The sequence below is a fragment of the Balaenoptera ricei genome, chromosome 16, assembly GCF_028023285.1.
Source record: "Balaenoptera ricei isolate mBalRic1 chromosome 16, mBalRic1.hap2, whole genome shotgun sequence".
Taxonomy (NCBI): Eukaryota; Metazoa; Chordata; class Mammalia; order Artiodactyla; family Balaenopteridae; genus Balaenoptera; species Balaenoptera ricei.
Genome location: NC_082654.1, coordinates 11,893,699 through 11,913,377, shown reverse-complemented (window position 1 = coordinate 11,913,377; position 19,679 = coordinate 11,893,699). Strand labels below are relative to the sequence as shown.

The 19,679-nt window shown below is 56.2% G+C and overlaps 1 protein-coding gene across 2 annotated transcripts in view; it reads left to right on the top strand.

Moving 5' to 3' along the window:
- Positions 1–11,607, top strand: part of GRK5 (G protein-coupled receptor kinase 5) — a 216,236-nt gene extending 204,629 nt beyond the window's left edge. For both annotated transcript variants that reach the window (XM_059900610.1, XM_059900611.1), the window contains 6 exons: positions 760–849; positions 2,432–2,640; positions 7,115–7,252; positions 8,074–8,211; positions 8,823–8,954; positions 11,213–11,607. In XM_059900610.1, coding sequence (XP_059756593.1) covers positions 760–849; positions 2,432–2,640; positions 7,115–7,252; positions 8,074–8,211; positions 8,823–8,954; positions 11,213–11,311 — 806 coding nt within the window. In that variant the 3' untranslated portion in view covers positions 11,312–11,607. The remainder of the gene's footprint in view (positions 1–759; positions 850–2,431; positions 2,641–7,114; positions 7,253–8,073; positions 8,212–8,822; positions 8,955–11,212) is intronic.
- Positions 11,608–19,679: the final 8,072 nt, after the last annotated feature.

Sequence of the window (19,679 nt, the reverse complement as noted above, 5' to 3'; positions counted from 1 at the left end):
GTTCCTGCCTTTGTCAGGGGCCACTGAGCCAGGGGAATCCACTCAGCTGCAGCCTAGCAGGGTCTCTGGCGTTGGGCCTTGCTGAGGTCCAGGCTGGGAAGGAGGGCGGTGTTCCTCCCTGCAGGGTCAGATGAGGCCACGACCCTGCCAGTGGGCTGCTTGGAGAGACAGCACTGAGGCGAGCTCTCAGCACCACTCTGCCTCGTCTCTGCCTTTGGGGGTCAGTCCTGGTCCAGGAGCTCCAATGCCTCCTCCCAGTCTCTGCTAAGCCTGGGTGGTAGTGTCTCCAAAGGGAGAAAACAACCCCCAAAGACCAACAAGGCAGAATAGGGAGTTGCTTCCCAAATTGCTTTATGATTTTTCCCCTTAAGCAAATTGTTGCAAAATGTCAGGAGAATCTTACATTTTCCCATGAAGCAATCCCAGAATCAGGCCAAGGCATTTTCAACTTTGTGACATCAGCCTTCCAAGAAGCCCATTAAGGCATTTTATGAGGCAGGTCTGCCATCGTCCATCCAAATCCAGGCGTCCTTTTCATCGTTAAGTTTTTCTCCTAAAAAGTAATACTTTACCCCTGTCCTCTGACACCTGGACTCTCCCAAGGGTCTGCAGTCACCCTGCCATGGCAGGTTGGGTACCACTCTTTCTAGGACAGATGAAATGCCAGGGGCCCATGGCAAGTCTGGGGCCCTGCCCAGGGTAGACCAGATGTCCACATGACCATCCCAGGGACCTATTGACTCTGTTGTCCTCCCTCAGGCCACATTAGGATCTCGGACCTGGGCCTGGCCGTGAAGATCCCGGAGGGAGACCTGATCCGCGGCCGGGTGGGCACTGTCGGCTACATGGGTAAGTGTAGGCACAGCCTCTCACCAAGCCCCACCCTCAGAGCCACTGGCCTCTTTGTGCAACTAGAAGAAGTAGTCATGCTGGGAGGTGGGAGGTCTTAACCAGGGTTGGGGGAGCCTTGGGGCCCCAGGGTGCAACTTGACTTCACTGAGCTCTGCAGCTCCCACCCCTAGCCCCAGCTATATCTCAAGGGCAAGCCCCTCCCAAGGTCAGTGGCAGAGCTGACAAACAGCGCTGCCTGGGGGTGGGTGAAGTAGGGGTCTGCTGAGTTGGCAGACAGCCTTTCAGGGTGACCTCGAGAGGGGGGGAGATCATTAGGAAGGGCCCAGAAAGGAGCGGAGCACACCACCTACTGTGTCACAAAGTACCATTCTAAGGAGAGACCAGCCTCGGGCTCCCTGCGCTGCATCCCCTGAGCCTTCTCTGAGACCATCATCCCGGGAGCTACGGGGAAGAGCCCCAGAGCTACACTGACCCCTGGAATGCTCCTTCCAATAAGGGATATTCCCTGGGCTTCCTTCTGCACACCTCACACTCATAAGCCCACTCACACCAGGAGGCAGAGGACTCCTGAAAGCTCTGGGGGGGTGGGGACCTTGTTTTCCTCTACCGGGCTTGTGCCAGCAACACATGCTTAGGGTTCTAGACTTGGTCTCTGGTGCTCGAGGGTCCTTTTCAGGTTGCACGACATTGGAGGACCTCTGGGGTGTGTGTCTGTGTGTATGTTGGGGGTATGTATACCCATGTGAATGCTGAGGGATGGATGGACCGATGATAGGTAGATAGATAGATAGATGACAGATGGATGGATGGATTAATAAATGGGTGGATAGATGGATGGATGGGTGGATAGATAAATGGGTGGATGCATGATAGATGGGTGATGGATAGATAGATCCATTTGTGCACCTTTGTGTGTGTCTGCCTGTGCATCTGCGCCTTCTCCTCTTGCACAGTGTCTGCACAGCACATTGTGTTGTGTGCATACCAGCACATGTGTGGATGCATTTGCCTCCCTGGATGTATGTGGCCTGCCTGATGACCTGAAACTATCTTTTTTGCATTTCTCTGGTGAATCTATAATTCATTTTATCAAAATGTTAGAGAAGCTATTTGAATTCCAGCTAAATTTAAAATCATTTTACTTTGGGTGGACACACCATTCATTGAAACGAATACGTGTGCAGCACCTACTGTGTGTCAGGCGTCGTACCTGTTACCGGGCACAGCAGGGAATAAGGTGGCTCACAGTCTAGTGGGGGAGACATCAAGGGAACAGGTTGTTTCCATCCACTGTGGTCAGGCTTCTGAAGCCGCAGTCAGAGTCCTGGGAGCACAGCAAAGAGCAACCAGGGCAGGCTCCCAGGAAGAGGTGGTATTTACAGCAGTTGGTGGGCCAGAGTCGGCAGAGGGAAGAGGTCTCAGCCATCAGGCTCCAGGCCTTCTGTGAGCAGCACCATCACTCCTGGCTGCAGGACACCCTGAGGCCCCATTGACGTCACAGTCCTGGCCCCGTCTGCCCGGGCTCTGACCTGCCACCAGCTGTCTCTCACCTCTCCTCGCTTCCCTGCTCTGCCCCCAGCTCCAGAGGTCCTGAACAACCAGAGGTACGGCCTGAGCCCCGACTACTGGGGTCTGGGCTGCCTCATCTACGAGATGATCGAGGGCCAGTCGCCCTTCCGCGGCCGCAAGGAGAAGGTGAAGAGGGAGGAGGTGGACCGCCGGGTCCTGGAGACCGAGGAGGTATATTCGCACAAGTTCTCCGAGGAGGCCAAGTCCATCTGCAAAATGGTGAGCTCCCGGTGAGCCAGACTCTGCCCCGGGGCTGGTGTCCAGTGCTGGCTCCCCTCCCGGCCCTTAGCCGAGAACAGCAAACGGGCTGAAGGGGACAGGGTCGGGGCACGCTAGGGTGTGGGCGATGAGGCCACCAGGCCGGAGGGCAGGCTGTGGACGGGGTGGGCGGTGAAGGCTTCCAGGAGGGAGCCTGGGGTGGGGCAGGGCGGCTCTGTGATGAGGGAGGGGGGCTGCGGTGAGCAATGGGAGACACCCTCCCGTCCAGCTCTGTGGGGGGAGCCAGCATGGGGGAGAAAGGGGATGATCCTGGCTCGTCCCCAAGACACAGGGGGATCCAGGCAGCCCCTACCCTTGACCTTGGGCCTCCTGCTCTCTCCAGCTCTGGACCCCTGGGTGCTGGCTTGAGGCCAGGGGTTGCAGGTGGTGGGTGGTGATAGTCTCAGTCTTCGAACATCTTATACTCGAGTTTTCCACCCACTATATGGAATGTTGGTCACACTGGCTGGGGGCCTGCATGACGGTATCCATGGATAGTGAATTTGACCCGGCCACAGGTAGGGCGCACTCTGGGAATGACCTTTAGACAGGCTGGGTGGGCGGGGCCAGACTGGGGGGCTGGAAGCCAGATAGAGGAAGGAGTGACAGGAGCCATCAAAAGTGGAGCTGGGGGACTTCCCTGGCGGTCCAGTGGTTAAGACTTTGCCTTCCGATGCAGGGGGTGCGGGTTCGATCCCTGGTCGGGGAGCTAGGATCCCACAGGCCTCGCGGCCAGAAAACCAAAACATGAAACAGAAACAATGTTGTAACAAATTCAATGAAGACTTCAAAAATGTTCCACATCAAAAAAAAAAACTTAAAAAAAAAAAGTGGAGCTGGAGAGAGTCCGCCCCTGGACCGCGGCCCTTCCTCTCGGCCCAGGTGGGCCCGCTTCCTTTCCTGCTTGGCTCTTAGGCTCCCAAGGCCCACCTGTGCCCCCCAGGGCCCTCCTCCCTCTGGTGCTAGCCCAGCTGTGCTAGCACCTCCACCGCAGGCAGCTGCCCTCTTACTCCAGCCCCTCGGGGACAGGAGGGGCCTGAGCGCTTGGCTCTGGGCACTGGGGATCCACAGATCCCCTTCCTCTCCCTGGAGCACGCTGCACCTGGAGCAGCGGACAGGCCGGCTGGCCCTCAGGATCTGAATCATGAGCGTCAACCAGGCTAGAGTGCAGAGAAGGGCAGGCCCGGAGAGCAGATGAAAAGCAGCAGAGTTTCTGCCTCTAGAAAACCTGAGGCTGCACTGCTAGGGGCCCAGAAACCATCTGGCATAGTTCCCACCCCCAGAAGGCCACCCTCCTGGATCCGTCCGCCTGCTGCCTGACCGCTTCCTCTTACCAGCCTCGGTCTGACGTCACAGAGACATGGGAAGAAGGATTTGGGCTAGAGCTGCCATCTGACCACTTCCAAAGGAAGAGGAACCGTAGATCTGCCATTGGCATGTGTGAGAGACAGTGAGGGAGGTGTGGTGTATACACAAGCAAACACACGCCCGGACCACATGCCTGGGCCAGCCGGCAACTGGGGGACCTCCAAGAAAACAGGTAGTCACGGCAGCCAGAGCTGGGGTCGGGGAACAAGAGGAGCAAGGCAGCAAAAGGCAGGTACATGGAAATGTGGGGTCCTAGGGATGTTTGAAAACCGGGGGCTGGGGGGGTGCCAAGAATACTTGGTTATGTCACAGTCAGGTATCTGTCCAGAGGGACCTAACTGGACAAGGGAAGGAGGAGGTCAGAGCATCACCAAATGTCCCAGGTCAGGGAATTCAGAGAAGCAGGTCTTGGGAAACACCCAGCAGCAACATGGGATGTGCTGAGAGGACAGAGAGGCACAGAGCGCCCCCTCCCTGCCCACAGTCATCGGCTTTGGCGCCCGGCTTTGGGGCCCCAGGACCGGGGGCACTGCTGTTCCTCTGCTGTCCCCTGGTGGCCACTGAAGGAAAGGTGGCATCTGAGCCTGGGGCTCCAGGCAGACCTGGGTCTGTAGGTGTCAAACCAAGGTCCCCTGTCTTTCTCAGCTAGAAGAACCTTTGGAGGTCTCTGGCCTTCCTCTGCCTCCTTACCCTGGGGTCTTGGAATTCTGGTCTTGAGCTTCTTCTGCGCCCTTAACCACAGCGCATCTGGTCTGGCAGCCAGGCTGTCACCACCAAGGGACACCAGCTCAGGACACAGCAGGGCCTGACTGTAAGGAGACCATGGAGGCCCCGGGGCAGCTCCAGCGCCACCTGCCGAGGAAGGTCTCTCTACAAACAGCAAGGAAGCTGGTCCCTGGCCTCCAGATTCTATCCCTCATTCCATCTTGGCAGCCACAAGACCCTCTCCACTGCCCCTGGTGTCCAGAAATGCATGCATCTCATTGCCTTGTCCCCTGGGTCCAGTCGTCCCTAGGCCCAGACCTCAGCCCCCACCTTCTCAGGCCCCTGCTGAGTCCCAGCACTGGTTCTTCCCCACTGGCCCTGTAGCCCTCTCAGTCTCACCGGTCCTTCCAGCCCATCTCTAGTCTTCCTCCTCCAGGAAGCCCTCTCTGCCTGCCCCATCCACCTCAGCTCACACCGTCTCTCCCTCTCACTTCTCCTGGTTTATACTGATATTACATGTGTAAATTCTTTACCTGATGCCCAGGTTGCAGACAGGCAGCATGTAGGTGGGTGTTTATTTCAGCCTGCACAGTGTCTTAGAGAGAGGTGAATGGTGGGTTAATTGCCAAGATTTTTAAATGGGGCAAATTCACATAAAAACCCGGATTTTCTGGCTTCTCGAAAAAAAAGCAGAAGCCCTGGACACTGGCCAGCATCCCTGCCTGGCAGGAGCTGACGGGCAGCCTGGCACGGCCCGCCCCGCCCACCCCTCACCTTATTGCTCTCATTTGTGCCATCTGTCTGGCCAGCCCCTGCAGGCTTTGGGCTCTGCAGCCTCTTGGGATTACGCAGAGCAGAGCAAAGCCCCAGGAGAAGAGCAGTTGGGGCTCCGAGCCGCCAGCCCACTGGGCAAAACACTCTTGGGTGGTTGGTGGACCAGAGGGTGACATTGTGAGTGGCTATCTCATGGCTTAGTCCCTTCAAGGCTGTGACCTGGTGCTTGCCCCACTGCCACCTTTCATTCCTTAGTTTTTGGGGGGGCAGTCCCAGCAAGCCTCCCCTCCAGACTCTGGGCCCCAGGAGGCCCCCTGCCTGCTGGCTCTCAGGGCATCTGTAAATGTGTGTTAAATGAGCACATGCAGAGGGCACCAGGGTGTTGGTAAAGGAAAGGGCTGGACTCCCTCCAAGGTGCAGACCACCCACTTTGATTTTAGTCTCAAAGCGGACACTTAGTAGATTCCAGCTGTGTACATGGTGCAGTGCTCAGTGGGGCGGGGACCAGAGGGGAGCACAGCCAGGGACACTGGGACTGCGGGGAGGGGCTGATGCCCTGCGGTCACGCGGCGGCCCTGCCCCATCTTCAGCCGAGGCCTGCCCCTCCCCTCCCCCCCTTCCTCTCTTTCATTCACACCTTCCTCCCGTCCAGCTGTCTCTGCTCCTGCACCCCCTTCCTCCCTATTAACCATCCTGCCTTTTGGTTGTGATGAGGACACTCCTCTACCCCAACCATCCTTGTCTCCCCACTACATCTGTATTAAAATCCTACCTCTGGACCTGGCCTTCAGGACCCTCCATCACTCTCCCCAACCAGTCCCCTTCCCCCTGACCCATCTCCCTCATCCTTCACTCAGACTCAAGGACAGGTGTTCCCCAGACACGCCCTGAGTGTCCCTGCCGCCCTGCTCATGATGCCACAGGTCCCTCTGATGCCTGCTCCCACCTTTGAAAGCCTGTCTCAGACCCCCCTTCCCCAGGACACCTCCCGATGCCTCAGCTGGCAGCCAGTTCTTGTTCCTCTGCCACCGTGGTGTCATATTTGCATTGCCTTGATGGGTCCTCTGAACATGATTTTTCTGAGGCCAGACCCTTAGCATCCTCTCTCGGCACCTACTGGGTACAAGTCTACAATGTACTTATGAACTGAGTAAATGAATGAAAGAACCTACTGGCCAGTCTTTGCCCTTTGTAGCTTACCTGGGACAGAAGAGTTAACACCAATTCAACAAACATTAGTGCATGCTGGGTACTCACCAGGCAGCGATGTGTAGTCACTGGAGAAACAGACAGGATTCCTGGTCTCCTGGGGGTCCCAGGCATCTGAACATGCTGGGGACATGGGACCACAAAGCACACTGTGGCTCAGGAGGCCACCCTGAATCGAGGCCTGAGCGGGCAGTGTCCGCTGGGTACCTGGGGTGGCGCAGGCACCGTGGAGGAGAGAGGAGGGACGTTCGGGAGGGCTCAGGGACCCTCGTGTGAAAGGGAGGTGGCCACAAGCTCTCCGAAGCCCCTCTGCCCCTCGGGCCTCTGGGCAGGAGGAAAGGCCCCCCAGGCAAGTCCTCATGGGGCTCTCCTGTCACAGCTGCTCACCAAAGATGCAAAGCAGAGGCTGGGCTGCCGGGAGGAAGGGGCAGCAGAGGTCAAGAGACACCCCTTCTTCAGGAACATGAATTTCAAGCGCTTAGAAGCCGGGATGTTGGACCCTCCCTTTATTCCAGATGTAAGTAGCCTCCCCAGCCTAGACTGAGCCTGTGCATTGATTTATGACCTTCGACTTCGCTAAACATCTGTGCTGGGCCCCAGGTCAGAGGCTGAGGCCTGTGGGCAAGGGGTGGCCCCCGTCTTCCAGTAGCAGGGTGTCGCCCGGTCTGGGGGTCTCTCCGTACCCACCCTGGCATCATCACCTCTATGAAGTCCTCATCTCCAGAATCCCAGGCTCCCAGAGCCCCTGGGAGGCCTCCCCCACTGACCTCGAACCCCCAGAGGGCAGGGCCCGGGTTTGTCTCTGTGAGTCCCCGCACGGCAGCCCCAGAGCATGTTTGGTGGATGAGTGAGATGAAAGAGATCACTGTGGTTTACGGCGCCGGGGCCATAGCAGCACTGACGACAGCCCCATGGCCTGGTGCCTCGACTGCCCCATTTTGCAGGTGAGGAAACTGAGGCCTCCAGGGGATACGTAACTTTAACAAAGCACCTAAGCACTACAGCTGGGACCCCAGCCCAGGTCTGTGTGGCTGCTGCCTGCGTGCTGACCTACCACCCCTGACTGGCCTCCGATGCGAGAAGGGCCAGGGAGGTCCTCCTGGGACATCCCCCCGTTGCATCCTGTGTGGGGCAGTGATGGCAGGAAGGGGCCCTGAGCTCTCGTCACCCCAGCTGGGGGCCCTTTGGCCCCTCTGGGCGAAGGGCAGCCCGGGTTCCCGGGGCGGGGGTGGCCCTGGGAGACCCCCCCCCTGCTCCCCATCAAAACCCTCCGGGCCTGGCTGGGGGCCGCCAGAGCCACAGGCAGTGCTCCTGGTGACCAGCACCCTGCCCTCCCAGCCCCGGGCCGTGTACTGCAAGGACGTGCTGGACATCGAGCAGTTCTCCACCGTGAAGGGCGTCAACCTGGACCACACAGACGACGACTTCTACTCCAAGTTCTCCACGGGCTCCGTACCCATCCCTTGGCAAAGCGAGGTGAGCACGGCGGGGCCCTCAGCTTCACCCCGAGGGGAGGGTGCAACGAGGGCAGAAGAGGGACAGCTGGGTGGGCGTCCCTGTGGGCAGACTGGGGCATGGTGTGGTGCTGGGTGAGGAGCTGGCTGGGCGGGAAGAGGAGGCCTGTCTCGATGCCTCTCTGGAGAAGCGTGGCTGGGAAACAAGAGAAATGGGGCAGCAGGGGGAGGCACAAGGGGGCTGGAGGTGGGGCAAGTTCGAGCTGGTTCGAGTGAGATGGCAGTGATGGGGCAGTGGGCCTGCAGCCCTGGAAGGGGAAGGGTCCGGAGCGCTGGGGTAGAGGAGGAGCTGGGGGGTGAGCCCCGTGGCTGGAAGATGAGCGCTTCCCTGCCGCTGCCCTCCATGGCCGGCTACTGGCTTCTCAGAGAGGGCGGCTTGCAGGGCCGTCAGGGAGAGGCGGGGGGCGGGCCTTGCTGCCTGGGTCTCAGCCCTGTGAGATGGAGGGCGGCCGGAGAGCCTGGCAGGACCAGGCTCGGGACAGTGTCGCCCAGGGCTGGCCTGCTGCGATTCCCATCCACCCAGGATGACCAGCGCAGCCCCTCACACCACCCGTGTTTTGACCGCTTCTCCAGATGATAGAAACAGAGTGCTTTAAGGAACTGAATGTGTTTGGACCTAACGGTACCCTCTCACCGGACCTGAACAGAAGCCACCCTCCGGAACCGCCAAAGAAAGGGCTGCTCCAGAGGCTATTCAAGCGTCAGGTGAGACCCTCACTCCCACCTCAACCCTGCTGTCCTGGCCTCAGCCCTGGGAACCCCCAGGTCTGAGCCTTCCATAGCCTGAGACCAACTTGCAGGCTGGGGAGACTGGGGGCAGCAGCAGCCTGGAAGGGACGGGCAGCCTGTCTGAAGTGCCTTGAGACCCACTGGCTGATGGCGTCCCCAGAGCAGAAGGGGCAGGGCCAGCGCCAAGTTAACCGGTCATCGGGGTTCCTCAGCCTCAGCGCTGCTGATGCTTTGGGTTAGTTCATTGTCGCGGGACTTACGCATCGAGGGGGCTCAGCAGCGTCCTAGCCGCCACCCAGTAGATGGCAGTAGCACCCACTCCCGTGTGTCAATCAAAAATGTCTCCAGATGCTGCCTAATGGCCCTGGGGACAAAACGCCCCTGGTTGAGAGCCATTGTAAAGACGACGCAAGTTATGTAGGTAAAGATTTGACAAAGAACAGGGGGAGCTGGTGCTGGAGAGGTGATCTCCGAAGAACCTCATGGCTCCCGAGGTGGGGCTCCCGTAGTTTGATGCTGTGCCCTGCAGCTGGCAGCCAGAGGAGACTTTGTCCCTCAGGAAAAGGTATTCTTCCCTCAGCCTGTCCCTGGATCAAGGGTTGGTGTGGGCCACGTGGGAGAAATGTCCCAGGAAGGACCCGGCAGGCTTTCTAGAGTGAGAGACCCCTAACCTCATCCCTGCCACCAAGAAGATGGCCACAATAGCGCCGCCTCCGGGCCTGGCCCTTCAAGAAGGCAGGGCCCCATCCTGAGGCCTGGCAGGCCCCTGGTTCCTTACTTTCTTCCTCCCCCCAAGAGAGCAGCAGCAGGTCTGTACCCAGGCCCTGGGCATCCCAGCTCCCTCCCGCTTAGATAACAGGGAAGAGGTGGCTGTTCGAGGCACTCCGCTGGGGGCCAGGCGCTGTGCTGGGTGCTTTTTGAAGGCGTCTTTTATTTAATCTTCACAAAACCCCAGGCCTTCATTCAACTATTCATTCCACCGATATGTATTGAGCACCTACTCCATGCTAGACTGTTACCTGAGGACTTAAGATGCATCAGCAAGTAAAACTGCATCCCTCCTTTGGGGCATCTTAGTGAAGTGTGAGCCCAGGATGTGCTCCCATTAGGCCATTTCACAGATGAGGAAACTGAGGCTGAGAGGAGTTAAGGAACTTGCTCAAGGTCACACAGCCAGTGAGCCCTTGCATAGGATCTCGGATAACAGGGCGGGCAGCACGGATGAGGCACACTGAGAGAAAATGCAGACTGAGGCCTGAGTTTGCGGGTTTATCTAAAAACTTCATGTGAGTTTCACCTCCTATTCCATAATATACTCATATCCATCTGCTATAAAAATATAATTTTCAAATGCTTCCATCAAGTAAAATTGAAGTTCCAGAAAGAAATGACCTCCATCCCCGAAGTAGCCGAGCCCCCCAGGATGGCCTGGGATCCTGGGACAAGCATTTGCTGTGGAAGCTCACGGCCCAGGTTCAAATCCAGCCCTGACCCTTCTCGGTTGGGTGGCAGCGTATTGAACCGCGCCCCCCCCCCCCACCTCTCCAGGCCTCTGTTTGCCCACCTGAAAAATCAGGATGGAAATGCCGGCTGCCCAGGGTGAGTGAGGTGGAGGACGGTGACCTCAGCACAGTGCCTGGCACCACGACTGCCACCAGGGGAGCAGACACGTCAGCTCTCTTCTGCAACGTGAGGGGCCCGCGCCCACGGGGGTGCCAAGAGGGTGCCAGGGATACTGAGGGCGAGCAGCTCGTGGTTCCCAAGCCGGGCACCTGCTAGAGCCCTTTGCACACACAGCCTTGTTTCCTTCTCCCAACAGCCCTGTCCAGAAGTGTCTCCTAACCCACATCACAGGCCAGGCAACCAAGGGAGTCAGACACTTTCTCGAGGTCACTCAGCTAAGAAGTGGCAGATTTAGGATTCGAACCCGGCAGCCTAACTCTGGGCCTGCAGGCCTAACCATGTAGATAGATATTATAGGAGGGACCACCTCCTCTCTGCCTTGGGCGTCTGTTAATCAGGTAAAGCCCTCTGCCCCAAGGGGTGGCCTCTGGACCTGGGTCTGCAGGGGGAGAACAGAAGGCAGCAGAAAGCAAGACGGGGAGCTGGTCAGCTGAGCTCCTCTCCAGTTCAGATTCAGAGGCCCCTGTGATGCAAGGTCCCCAAGGCTCGACTCTGCGATGACTGACCTTCTCTCTCCTTCTTTCTCTCCTCCCTGCTCACCCCCCTCCCAGCATCAGAACAATTCCAAGAGTTCACCCAGTTCCAAGACCAGTTTTAACCATCACATAAATTCAAACCATGTCAGTTCAAACTCCACCGGAAGCAGCTAGCTGCAGCTCTGGCCTGAAGTCCACGGTGGGACAGCCTAGACCCTTCTCCTTAGAAGCGGACTTGTGACCGGTGGAGCTTCCGCTCTGGCGGGCGGGCGGGGGAGCCCTCCAGGAGCCAGGGAAGGAGGCCGTCCAGCCCCGAGATGGGGAGCCTCCAGGTTCCTCAAAGAGATTTCCACTCAGGTCTGTGTTCGGAGGCGGCCCTCAAGCCAAGGTGGATTGGCTGTGTCTCTGTCGAACGTTGCAATAGAAATCCAATTGGATACAACTTGCACGTATTTTAACAGCGTCATAACTAGAACTGAATTTTGTCTTTATTATTTTTAAAGAAAAGTTTTGTAAATTTCTCTATTGTTTCAGTTTACATTTTGTATATTTGTATTTAAATGAAAGTCAGACTTTGAGGGTGTATATTTTCTGTGCAGCCACTGTTAAGCCATGTGTTTTAAGACATTTTAGAGGGGTGGCGGGCGGGGAAGGGTGTAAAAAAAAAAAAAAATGTGACTTAAGACTTCCAGAGCCTCAAATGAGAAAATGTTTTTATTAAATGTAGAAAATGATTCCCATTTCACCTTTAAAGGATTGATTGTATCCATCTCTATAACCTTTCCCTCCCTCACATTGGTATCACCATTCTGTTGGCTTGTAACAATCTGAATTAAATGCTCAAAGACCCACTGGGACTTTACCCCCAGCCAGGATGTCTTCCGTTGGGGTCCATGGAGTTGCCTGGGCCCAGCTCCGTCAAGATGTGCACTTTTCCTTTGGGGGCACACGATGCCACTGTTGCTTTGGCCTCGGCCTCCTCTTCCTTCTGGAAGGTGGCCGGTACGTGGAGCTGAGGGTCCTCAGCACAAGGGTGTCTAGGCCTCTTTCTTTCTGAGTAGGTTCTGACTGCTAAAGCCAGTATGTTTTCAAGAGACTTGCATTTGGGGATTGTTTTATTCTAGTTTTAAGAGACGCATAGCAACGATAAGGAGTAGTCATGGAACCCCAAGAGTCCCAAACACTTACGGCCCATAGAAGAGTCAGGGAGTGGAGGTCTTGGGCTTGTAGAGGAGAAGGTGGCTCTCCCAGGATATCTGGGCATGTCCCTTGAGTGTTTATGGGGTCATAGGGCCTTGAGAGCTTCCTGGGGCCCCGCAGATTCATTGGCTCAGGTGGCATGGATGCATGAGGTTGGCTCTCCAAGCAAATGGGAGAGGCCGGGCCACCCACAGAAGCTCAAGAAAAACTCACTGTCCCTTCCGGGAGAGGTGAAGCAGAGGCGAGCTCTCATCGGGCATCTCAAAACTCCAGGCACAAGTAGCCCCAGGAGAACTTGGTGGCTTTGCCAGACCAGGGTCTCTAAAGGCAGCCCCCAGGCCCTTTGAGCAGGGCTGTCCAGCCCCAGGGAGTGGCCAGCCTCCCCCCTGCTGCCTTCACAAGGTGACAGGGAGCAAATCTGTCTTTGCCTCCCCTCCGGGACAGGGTGAACGGTTGAATTCCCTGCTGCCCTGCCTCCCAGGTCACCCTCAGTCAGACCTGGCCTCAGCCACCGGGCAGCAGCCAGGGTTTCTCCCGGCGTGGGCCCTGCACTTCCTGCAGCAGCATCTCCTGGTAAAATACAGATTCTGGGCTTCACCCCAGACCTACAGAATGGGATTCCCTGGGAGTAGGGCCCAGGAATCTGCATCTTTAAAAAGCTCGCCAGGTCATTCTGATGCACCCTGGAGTGTGAGAACCACTGCCTTAGGCCATCGGTGGGGCTTTTGATGGGATCCTCCCAAACTTATTTCTCTAGGTGACCAGGCAACTTTGGAGCCTGAGCTTTTAGGGAGGAGAGAGAAGCCAGCGTGTCAGCCTTGTGTCCCAATTTCCATGCTCCTTCCCCAAACTTTGCCATTGGGTCCTGAGGCTAGACAGGGGCCTGGCCGTTGAAACTGACCGTTTTGAGGTCATTTTACAAGCAAAGAGAAGAAAAGAAACAGTTGGGCCTCCCTTAGATCCCTTTAATGTGCAGTATTATTTTCTTCAAGACCAGCCCTTGTCTCCGAGGCTGCTTCCGTTACCTTTCTTGAGCTGAGTACAAGATTAATACAAACAGCCGTATTCAGTTTTTGCTGAGGAAGTGGAAAGCTCTTTGACCAGTATGTTAAGATCCTCAAGCTCTCACTGACCCTTCTCAGTGAAAAGAAGGACAGTCATCTTCCTGGGACAGTCAGTAGCCCACGCCACCACCCTCCTGTCCAGAAATGTCATTCATTTTTCCCGATTCACAGCAGCTCAAACCTTTCCACACGGACTGGTGTGCAGCCAGTCTCTTTACACCTTAAAGCCAACGCACTGTCCGTTTGCGGTAGAGAATCCTCAAGGAGCAAGAAGGAAAACATAAATCTGCTCAGTGTGTTTCTACATCGTGAGAGCACAGAGGCTAAAGCACAGAACTTTGCGTGGCTCTTAGAATAACGGGAGTCTTCCTTCACCCTCGCCGCCTGTCCCCTGAGCGCCCCAAAGTGCACAGGGTCAGAGTCACTGGCCTTTGCAATCCTCCTCTTCCTTTCGGTCCATTGCTTTGTACAGAGAAGGGGCGTCTTCATTTAGAACAGTGTCTGAAAGCCAGCCGCCTTCCCCTGGGTCCCCAGTTGCCACAGGTCCTGTCCCTGGACCCCCCGACCCGACCCACCGCCAACCTCTACTCCAGCTTGTTTTCTATGGCTGCATTTTTAAAAAGATTTTTTAACTAAAAAAAAAAAAACAAACAAACCTTCCCACCATCTACCTGTCCGGGAGGAGGCATATTTGGGCAGCAAGTGGATTTAAATCTTTTTACTGCATTTGAGCTCTTCACGGAAGAGACTTTCTTCCTCCGAGCATGACGTTTTTCTCACCGGACCTTCTCTGACTTCGTGCCTTTGAGGTGAGACGCAGGGTCTTGCAGAAGCACCTCTGCTTCCCCTTTTCAGGAGCCAAGCCGCTGTCCCCAGTGGGGCGGGGGTGGTCTCTGCCGTGATCACCATGACCTGTGAGTGTTTCTCAAGCCCCCTGGGCGGCTCCCATGATACCCACAAGATCACAAAGACCCAGCCCCACCTTCACGGAGGATGGCACCACCTCCCACATCAACTCATCCTCTGATCTTTCTAGGCCGGGAACATCACTCTTTAAACCACGAGGCTTCTTGCGAGGGCGGCTGACTTGCACAGTAGCTAAGGGTTGCTCTGTCCTGAGCCGCCCCAGGAGGGCTTGTTTCCCGAAATGCACTCCTCTTAACAAAGGGGAGCGCTCAGTCTTGGAGGCCATGCTGCATGGAAGCAAGCAGTGTGGCCGGGGGTATGCACGCTTCTCAGGCAGCCCACGGGGGCAAATGGCAGTGAGTTCTGGGGACACGTATGTGGACGTGGCCTTGGCATTGAAAGCACAAGTGAGATGCGGCTGCCTGCCCTTGAACCTAGCAATCCTTGGTGATGCTGAGGGCCTGGCCTCCGAGAGGCCAGGGGTCAAGGAGCCCAGCCCTCCGTGGAAGCGCCTCCTTACCCTTCTACACCTGTGTCCTTTCCCCCAAAGTTTTCCCACCAACTTTCTCCTGCGAACTGCTGACCCAGACCTCAATACAGAGGGAGCACTGCAGCCTCCTTTAGCCTGGTAGCCCAGGCCTTGCCAAAGGGAACAGCGGCCTTGCGGACCACCAAAAGTCCCCCCGAGATGAAGAGGAAGCGCCAGTCAGGGTGACACCCAGCTCTCCTCTGGGGCTGCTGTGTGCTTGTGTATCCGAGGACAACCCCTCTGGTTGTCTCCTGTTCTCGAGCTCCACACTCTGAGGTAGGGCCTCCTAACTTTTTAGCCTTTGTATGGAAAGAGTGTGAAATCTTTGTGCATTTCCAAGCGCAGAACTGTGAGTCATGAACGGCAGAGAGCTCGCTTTCTGATCACAACAGACCACGGTGGTGACACCTCGTCCCCCTAGGCACCTTCTGTACCCACTTTTAGGACCAACCAGCCCAGCTTTTGAAGCTCCAACGTGTAGGGGTCAGACCCTGCTCAGGTGTAGGTACCTCGTCTGGTCTAACTTTAAAGGCTTGTGCTGTGGACCGTGGCTAAAACCTTTGAAACACTAGCTCTCCTTAGGAGGGAAAGACACTCCCCAAAAGAAGAATCTAGATGTCTTTCCCTGGTCCATCACTAAGCCATTTTTGTAATAGATCAAAAGCAAATGTTCTCAATTAGAAGAGCTTAGTGGCTGTTAAAATAATTAGTGTTAAAATAATAATCCTTCTAGTATCCAAAGGTTTCTAATTTTTTTTCCAGGGAAATTTTAACATTGATGAATAAAAATAGTTCCATTTTGGAGGTCATTCCTGAAGATATGGCTTTTGTTCTCCTGCTGCTCTTGAACCTTTGTATGTCCCCTCGAGTATGTCACAGTGCTGCTGTATCTAGATCGAACCACTGTTGTTGTTTTTTTAAGAGAAATAAATTCCTTAATGAAAATACAGCTGCATTTCTTCCCTTCTGCTGAGCTCTCCTATTTCTTCTGCCAATGCCAGCTGCCCCCAAGATGCCAGGACGTGCCGCTTCAGTCTGTGAGTTAACCTTTCCTCAGGTGGACGGTTCAGCCCCACCCAATGCTGGCCCCCCATGCTGACCACCCGACCTGCCCTGGCCCAGCTCCAGGGGGCAGGGTCTAAGGAGACCACCTGAGCCCTCTCCAGGTTGATTGGCTTCTGATCCCAGACCCAGCAGATGGCTCCAGAAGTGTTCCTGCCACATGGTACCATGCAGGAGTGGGGTGAGAGGGCCTGAGTTGGTGCTGGCACCCAGATGTCAGATGGGGCACCTCCACTTGGCAGGTTTTACCTGACAGAGGCCGTAACTCGGATGTGGGCTCCACAGAGAGGGCCTCTTCTGGCTGTTCAGCCTTCACGGAGCCGCACGTTAGAACTGCTCAACAGCACAGCAGGGTGGCCTCAGGACCTGGAGTCCCAGTCTGGGACCCGAGACCCCGCCAGTCCCCCTTCACCTGCTTGGCTTAGTGGGACAATGAGCAGGGCTTTGGGCTCAAACAACCCCTTACTGACACTCAGTATGACTTTGAGCAGCCACTTAACCCTGAGCCTCAGTGACTTCGTGTGTAAAATGGGGTAACACCTGCTGGGGTGCGGGTTCTCCTGGAAGATTCAGGGGGACACGTGTGATGCCCAGCACAGAGGCCTTTGCCATGGAGGCCTTTGCCACTGTCGCCCTGGCTGTCTTTGGACCCCTTTTGAGCCTTGACCTCAGGACAGGGCAGGGGCCCTAGACCCACACACATCGGCCCCTGGGCCCAGCCCGGGAGCTGGCGGCAGTCCTGGCCCCTGGCGAGGGAGGCCCTGAGCCGGGAGTCGAGGCTCGAGCGCCCACCTCACAGGGAAGGTAGGAACTGGAATCGTATTGCCCCATGGCTCCCGGAGCAGGTGTCTTTCCTCACAATGGAGGAGGACAGAGGAGATTCTGCTCACCGAGGGGCTCGAGAGAGGGGGGCTGGTGAGCAGTGGGGATGGCGTGGGGACCTGGCTGGCTGAGGGCCCGAGGGGGCTTCTCCTGGAGAAGAAGGAGGGGTGGCAGGAGTGCTCTGAGCCTCTGGACAGGGGTCCCATCACAGGGCGGGGAGCGCCCTCCTTACAGGGGCTGTTATCTCCGCAGCCCCGGCGCTTCCTCTGGGACCTTCTCCCACCGTCCCGGGAACCTTCCCCGCCTGAGCCGGCCCCCCAGGCAGACAGAGCCTCCGTCCTCCTGGGACAGAGGGGCCGAGGGAGAAACTCCAGCCCCGCACACCGGCCGCCCCGCCCCTGATACCGCTGGGCCCCTTCCCGGGCAGGAGGGGCGGGCCGGGGGCAGACGGCCCCTCCTTGACCTCCTCTCACTCCGGACAGCCGTAGACATGGTAAGTGGGGGCCGAAATGGCCTCCAACTGATTCGTTTTCAGCAAGGCTCAGAGTGGGCACCCCCAGGGCACCAAGGAGCCTCAGGCCCCTATCCCTCTGGGAGGGGGTCTATCGGGGTAGCGGGATCTACTTGCCACCCCTGGAGACTGTGAAGAGGAAGGAAACAAGGGACCCTCGGGGACGGGCACTCAAGCTGCAGCAGGTCAGGGCTCCTGGCACCACTTTGGCCAGCTGTCCCTCAAGCCAAGCACTGCCTGGCCGGGTTGGCTGTCGGGGGAGGCGGGGCAGGGGGATCCACAGGAAGGAGGCCGTTCACTTGGCTCGAGGGTGAGTGCTCCCCCCTCTCAGCCATAAATCAGATAAAGCCCCTGCCTCTCCAGCTTGTATTCCAGGGGGCCTCAGTCCCCCAGCCCCGTAGATAAGCCAGGGGGGATGGAGACTCAGGCCGGTGCCTCTCACACTTAAGGAGCATAGCCTCACCTGGAGCTTTGTAAACTACAGATTCTGATTCACTAGGCCTGGGTCAGGGTCTGCACTCCTAACGAGCTCCCTGGGGCAGCTGCTGGTCCGCGGGCTATCTTTGAGGAGAGAACCTCAAACTGGGAAGTCAGGCCAAGGTCTGTGGCCAAGCCAGGGCCTACATTCCCACCGCTGTCCCCTTCAGGCCCTGCGTTCAGAGGTATAGATGTCTTAGGAATACTCGGGTATGTCGGCCCTGCCCTCAGAGGGGCTCAAGCTAGTGGTTCTCAATGTCTGGTCCCCGGACCAGCAGCAGGAGCCTCCCTGGGAGCTCGGGCAAATCCTCACCCCGAACCCAGGCCCACTGAATCAGAAACTCTGGGTGGGACCTGGTAACAGGCCCTCCAGGTGATTCGGGGGCACACTCAAGTTTGCGGGACACTGATTTACAAAGTGCTTTCATCTCCTTAAAATCTCGTTGAAGCCCATGGTCTCCCCGTGGACAGCTTGTTAAGCTGAGATGGTGGAGGGTTCACGTGGGTGAGGTTTATACCTATAAATGGGAGAAGGTGAGTGTGGTTGGCTGCCCTTGTTCCTCAAAAACGAGAGTGAAGATGTAACATGTGGTCGTGTTGCCTTATATTTTTAAAAATGAAAGGATAAGCCGAACACTAAAAGAGAAAAAATTACCTAGAGGGAGAAGTAGCCAACAGGGAAGTGGGGTGGGGGAACAGATGTAAAAGCCAGACTTCTCTGAATGTGCTGTCTTGTAGATTTGACTTTGAAAGCTACGGGTCAAATACAAAATACATCTGAACTTAGGGGAGATTTTTATTCAAAAGGATTCTTGCAAAGGAGGAAAGAAGGGGTTATTGCCAACAGGGGGATGGAGAATATCACAGAAGAGAGGCCGCTTTGACCCTAAGATCTGCAAGGGCTCAGGGGTTTTCGTTCTGGAAGAGAGTAAACAAGCCTCCTCTCATCCCACTTCCCCTCCCTCGTTCTTTCCAGAAGAGAACGCTTTAGAGGCCAGCGTATTGTCCAAGGGGCTGTGTGCTGGCTCGGGCTGAGGGTGGGACAGAGTTCAGGGTCTGCAGGAAGGAGAGAAACGTAACCAAAGCTGGGTTGACAAGCATTTTGTTCCGATGGGCCAGTGAGGACCGACAGTTCAGCTATTCATTTAGGAGGCAAAGGATGGGAATTTGGAAGGTCTGTATCTGGCCTTGTCCTAGGCAAACGAGGGGGACATCCATGGGTCTTATCCAAGTCATATGGAAAGGGAGGTTCTTTGCAGTGAGCTGTTTTTTTTTTTTTTTCCGGAACTCAAAAGGGTGAGGGGTATTTCTTTAAAGTCACTGTTTTGCAAGAGCCCAGGGGCTCAGGTAAAATTCAACACTGTCATCTGTAAACGCTTTAGATGATTATAAAACAAAACTAATGTCTTTAAAAGCATTCCCTAAAAATCAAAAGACAAAACAAACCTATCTGGGTACGCAGTTGGTGGAGTAATCACACAGAGAACATTCCTAAGTGACTTTGAAACTGAACAGGACCCCATGGGGCCCTCCCAGCTACAAAAGCCCCTCCATGTCCCCTGTTTGCAGAAAAAAGGCTTTAGTCTCCTAGGCCTTCCCCAAGTTCCAGAGAGCAGGCTCAGGCAGTTAATAGGACAGAGTCACAGGACTTTGGGTTCCCCTGAAGGGATGGAGATAACAATCTAGAACATGTTTGAGTTGTTCTGCAGAAACTAAGACACCCACCCAGGGGGAGGATGGTGACCACACGCTGACCACAAGCACGCAGACCCCAGACTGGTAGAAACCAGAAGGTTGAGATTCCGGGGACATCACCCTGTTACCACCAACCAATCAGAAGAAAGTCACACGCCCTGCAGCCCTCACCCCAAATTTTGCCTTTAAAAAGTCTTCCCTAAAAGCCATCAGGGAATTTGGGTTTTTTGAGCACCAGCCACCTGTTCTCTTTGCTTGGCCCCGAAGTAAACCTTT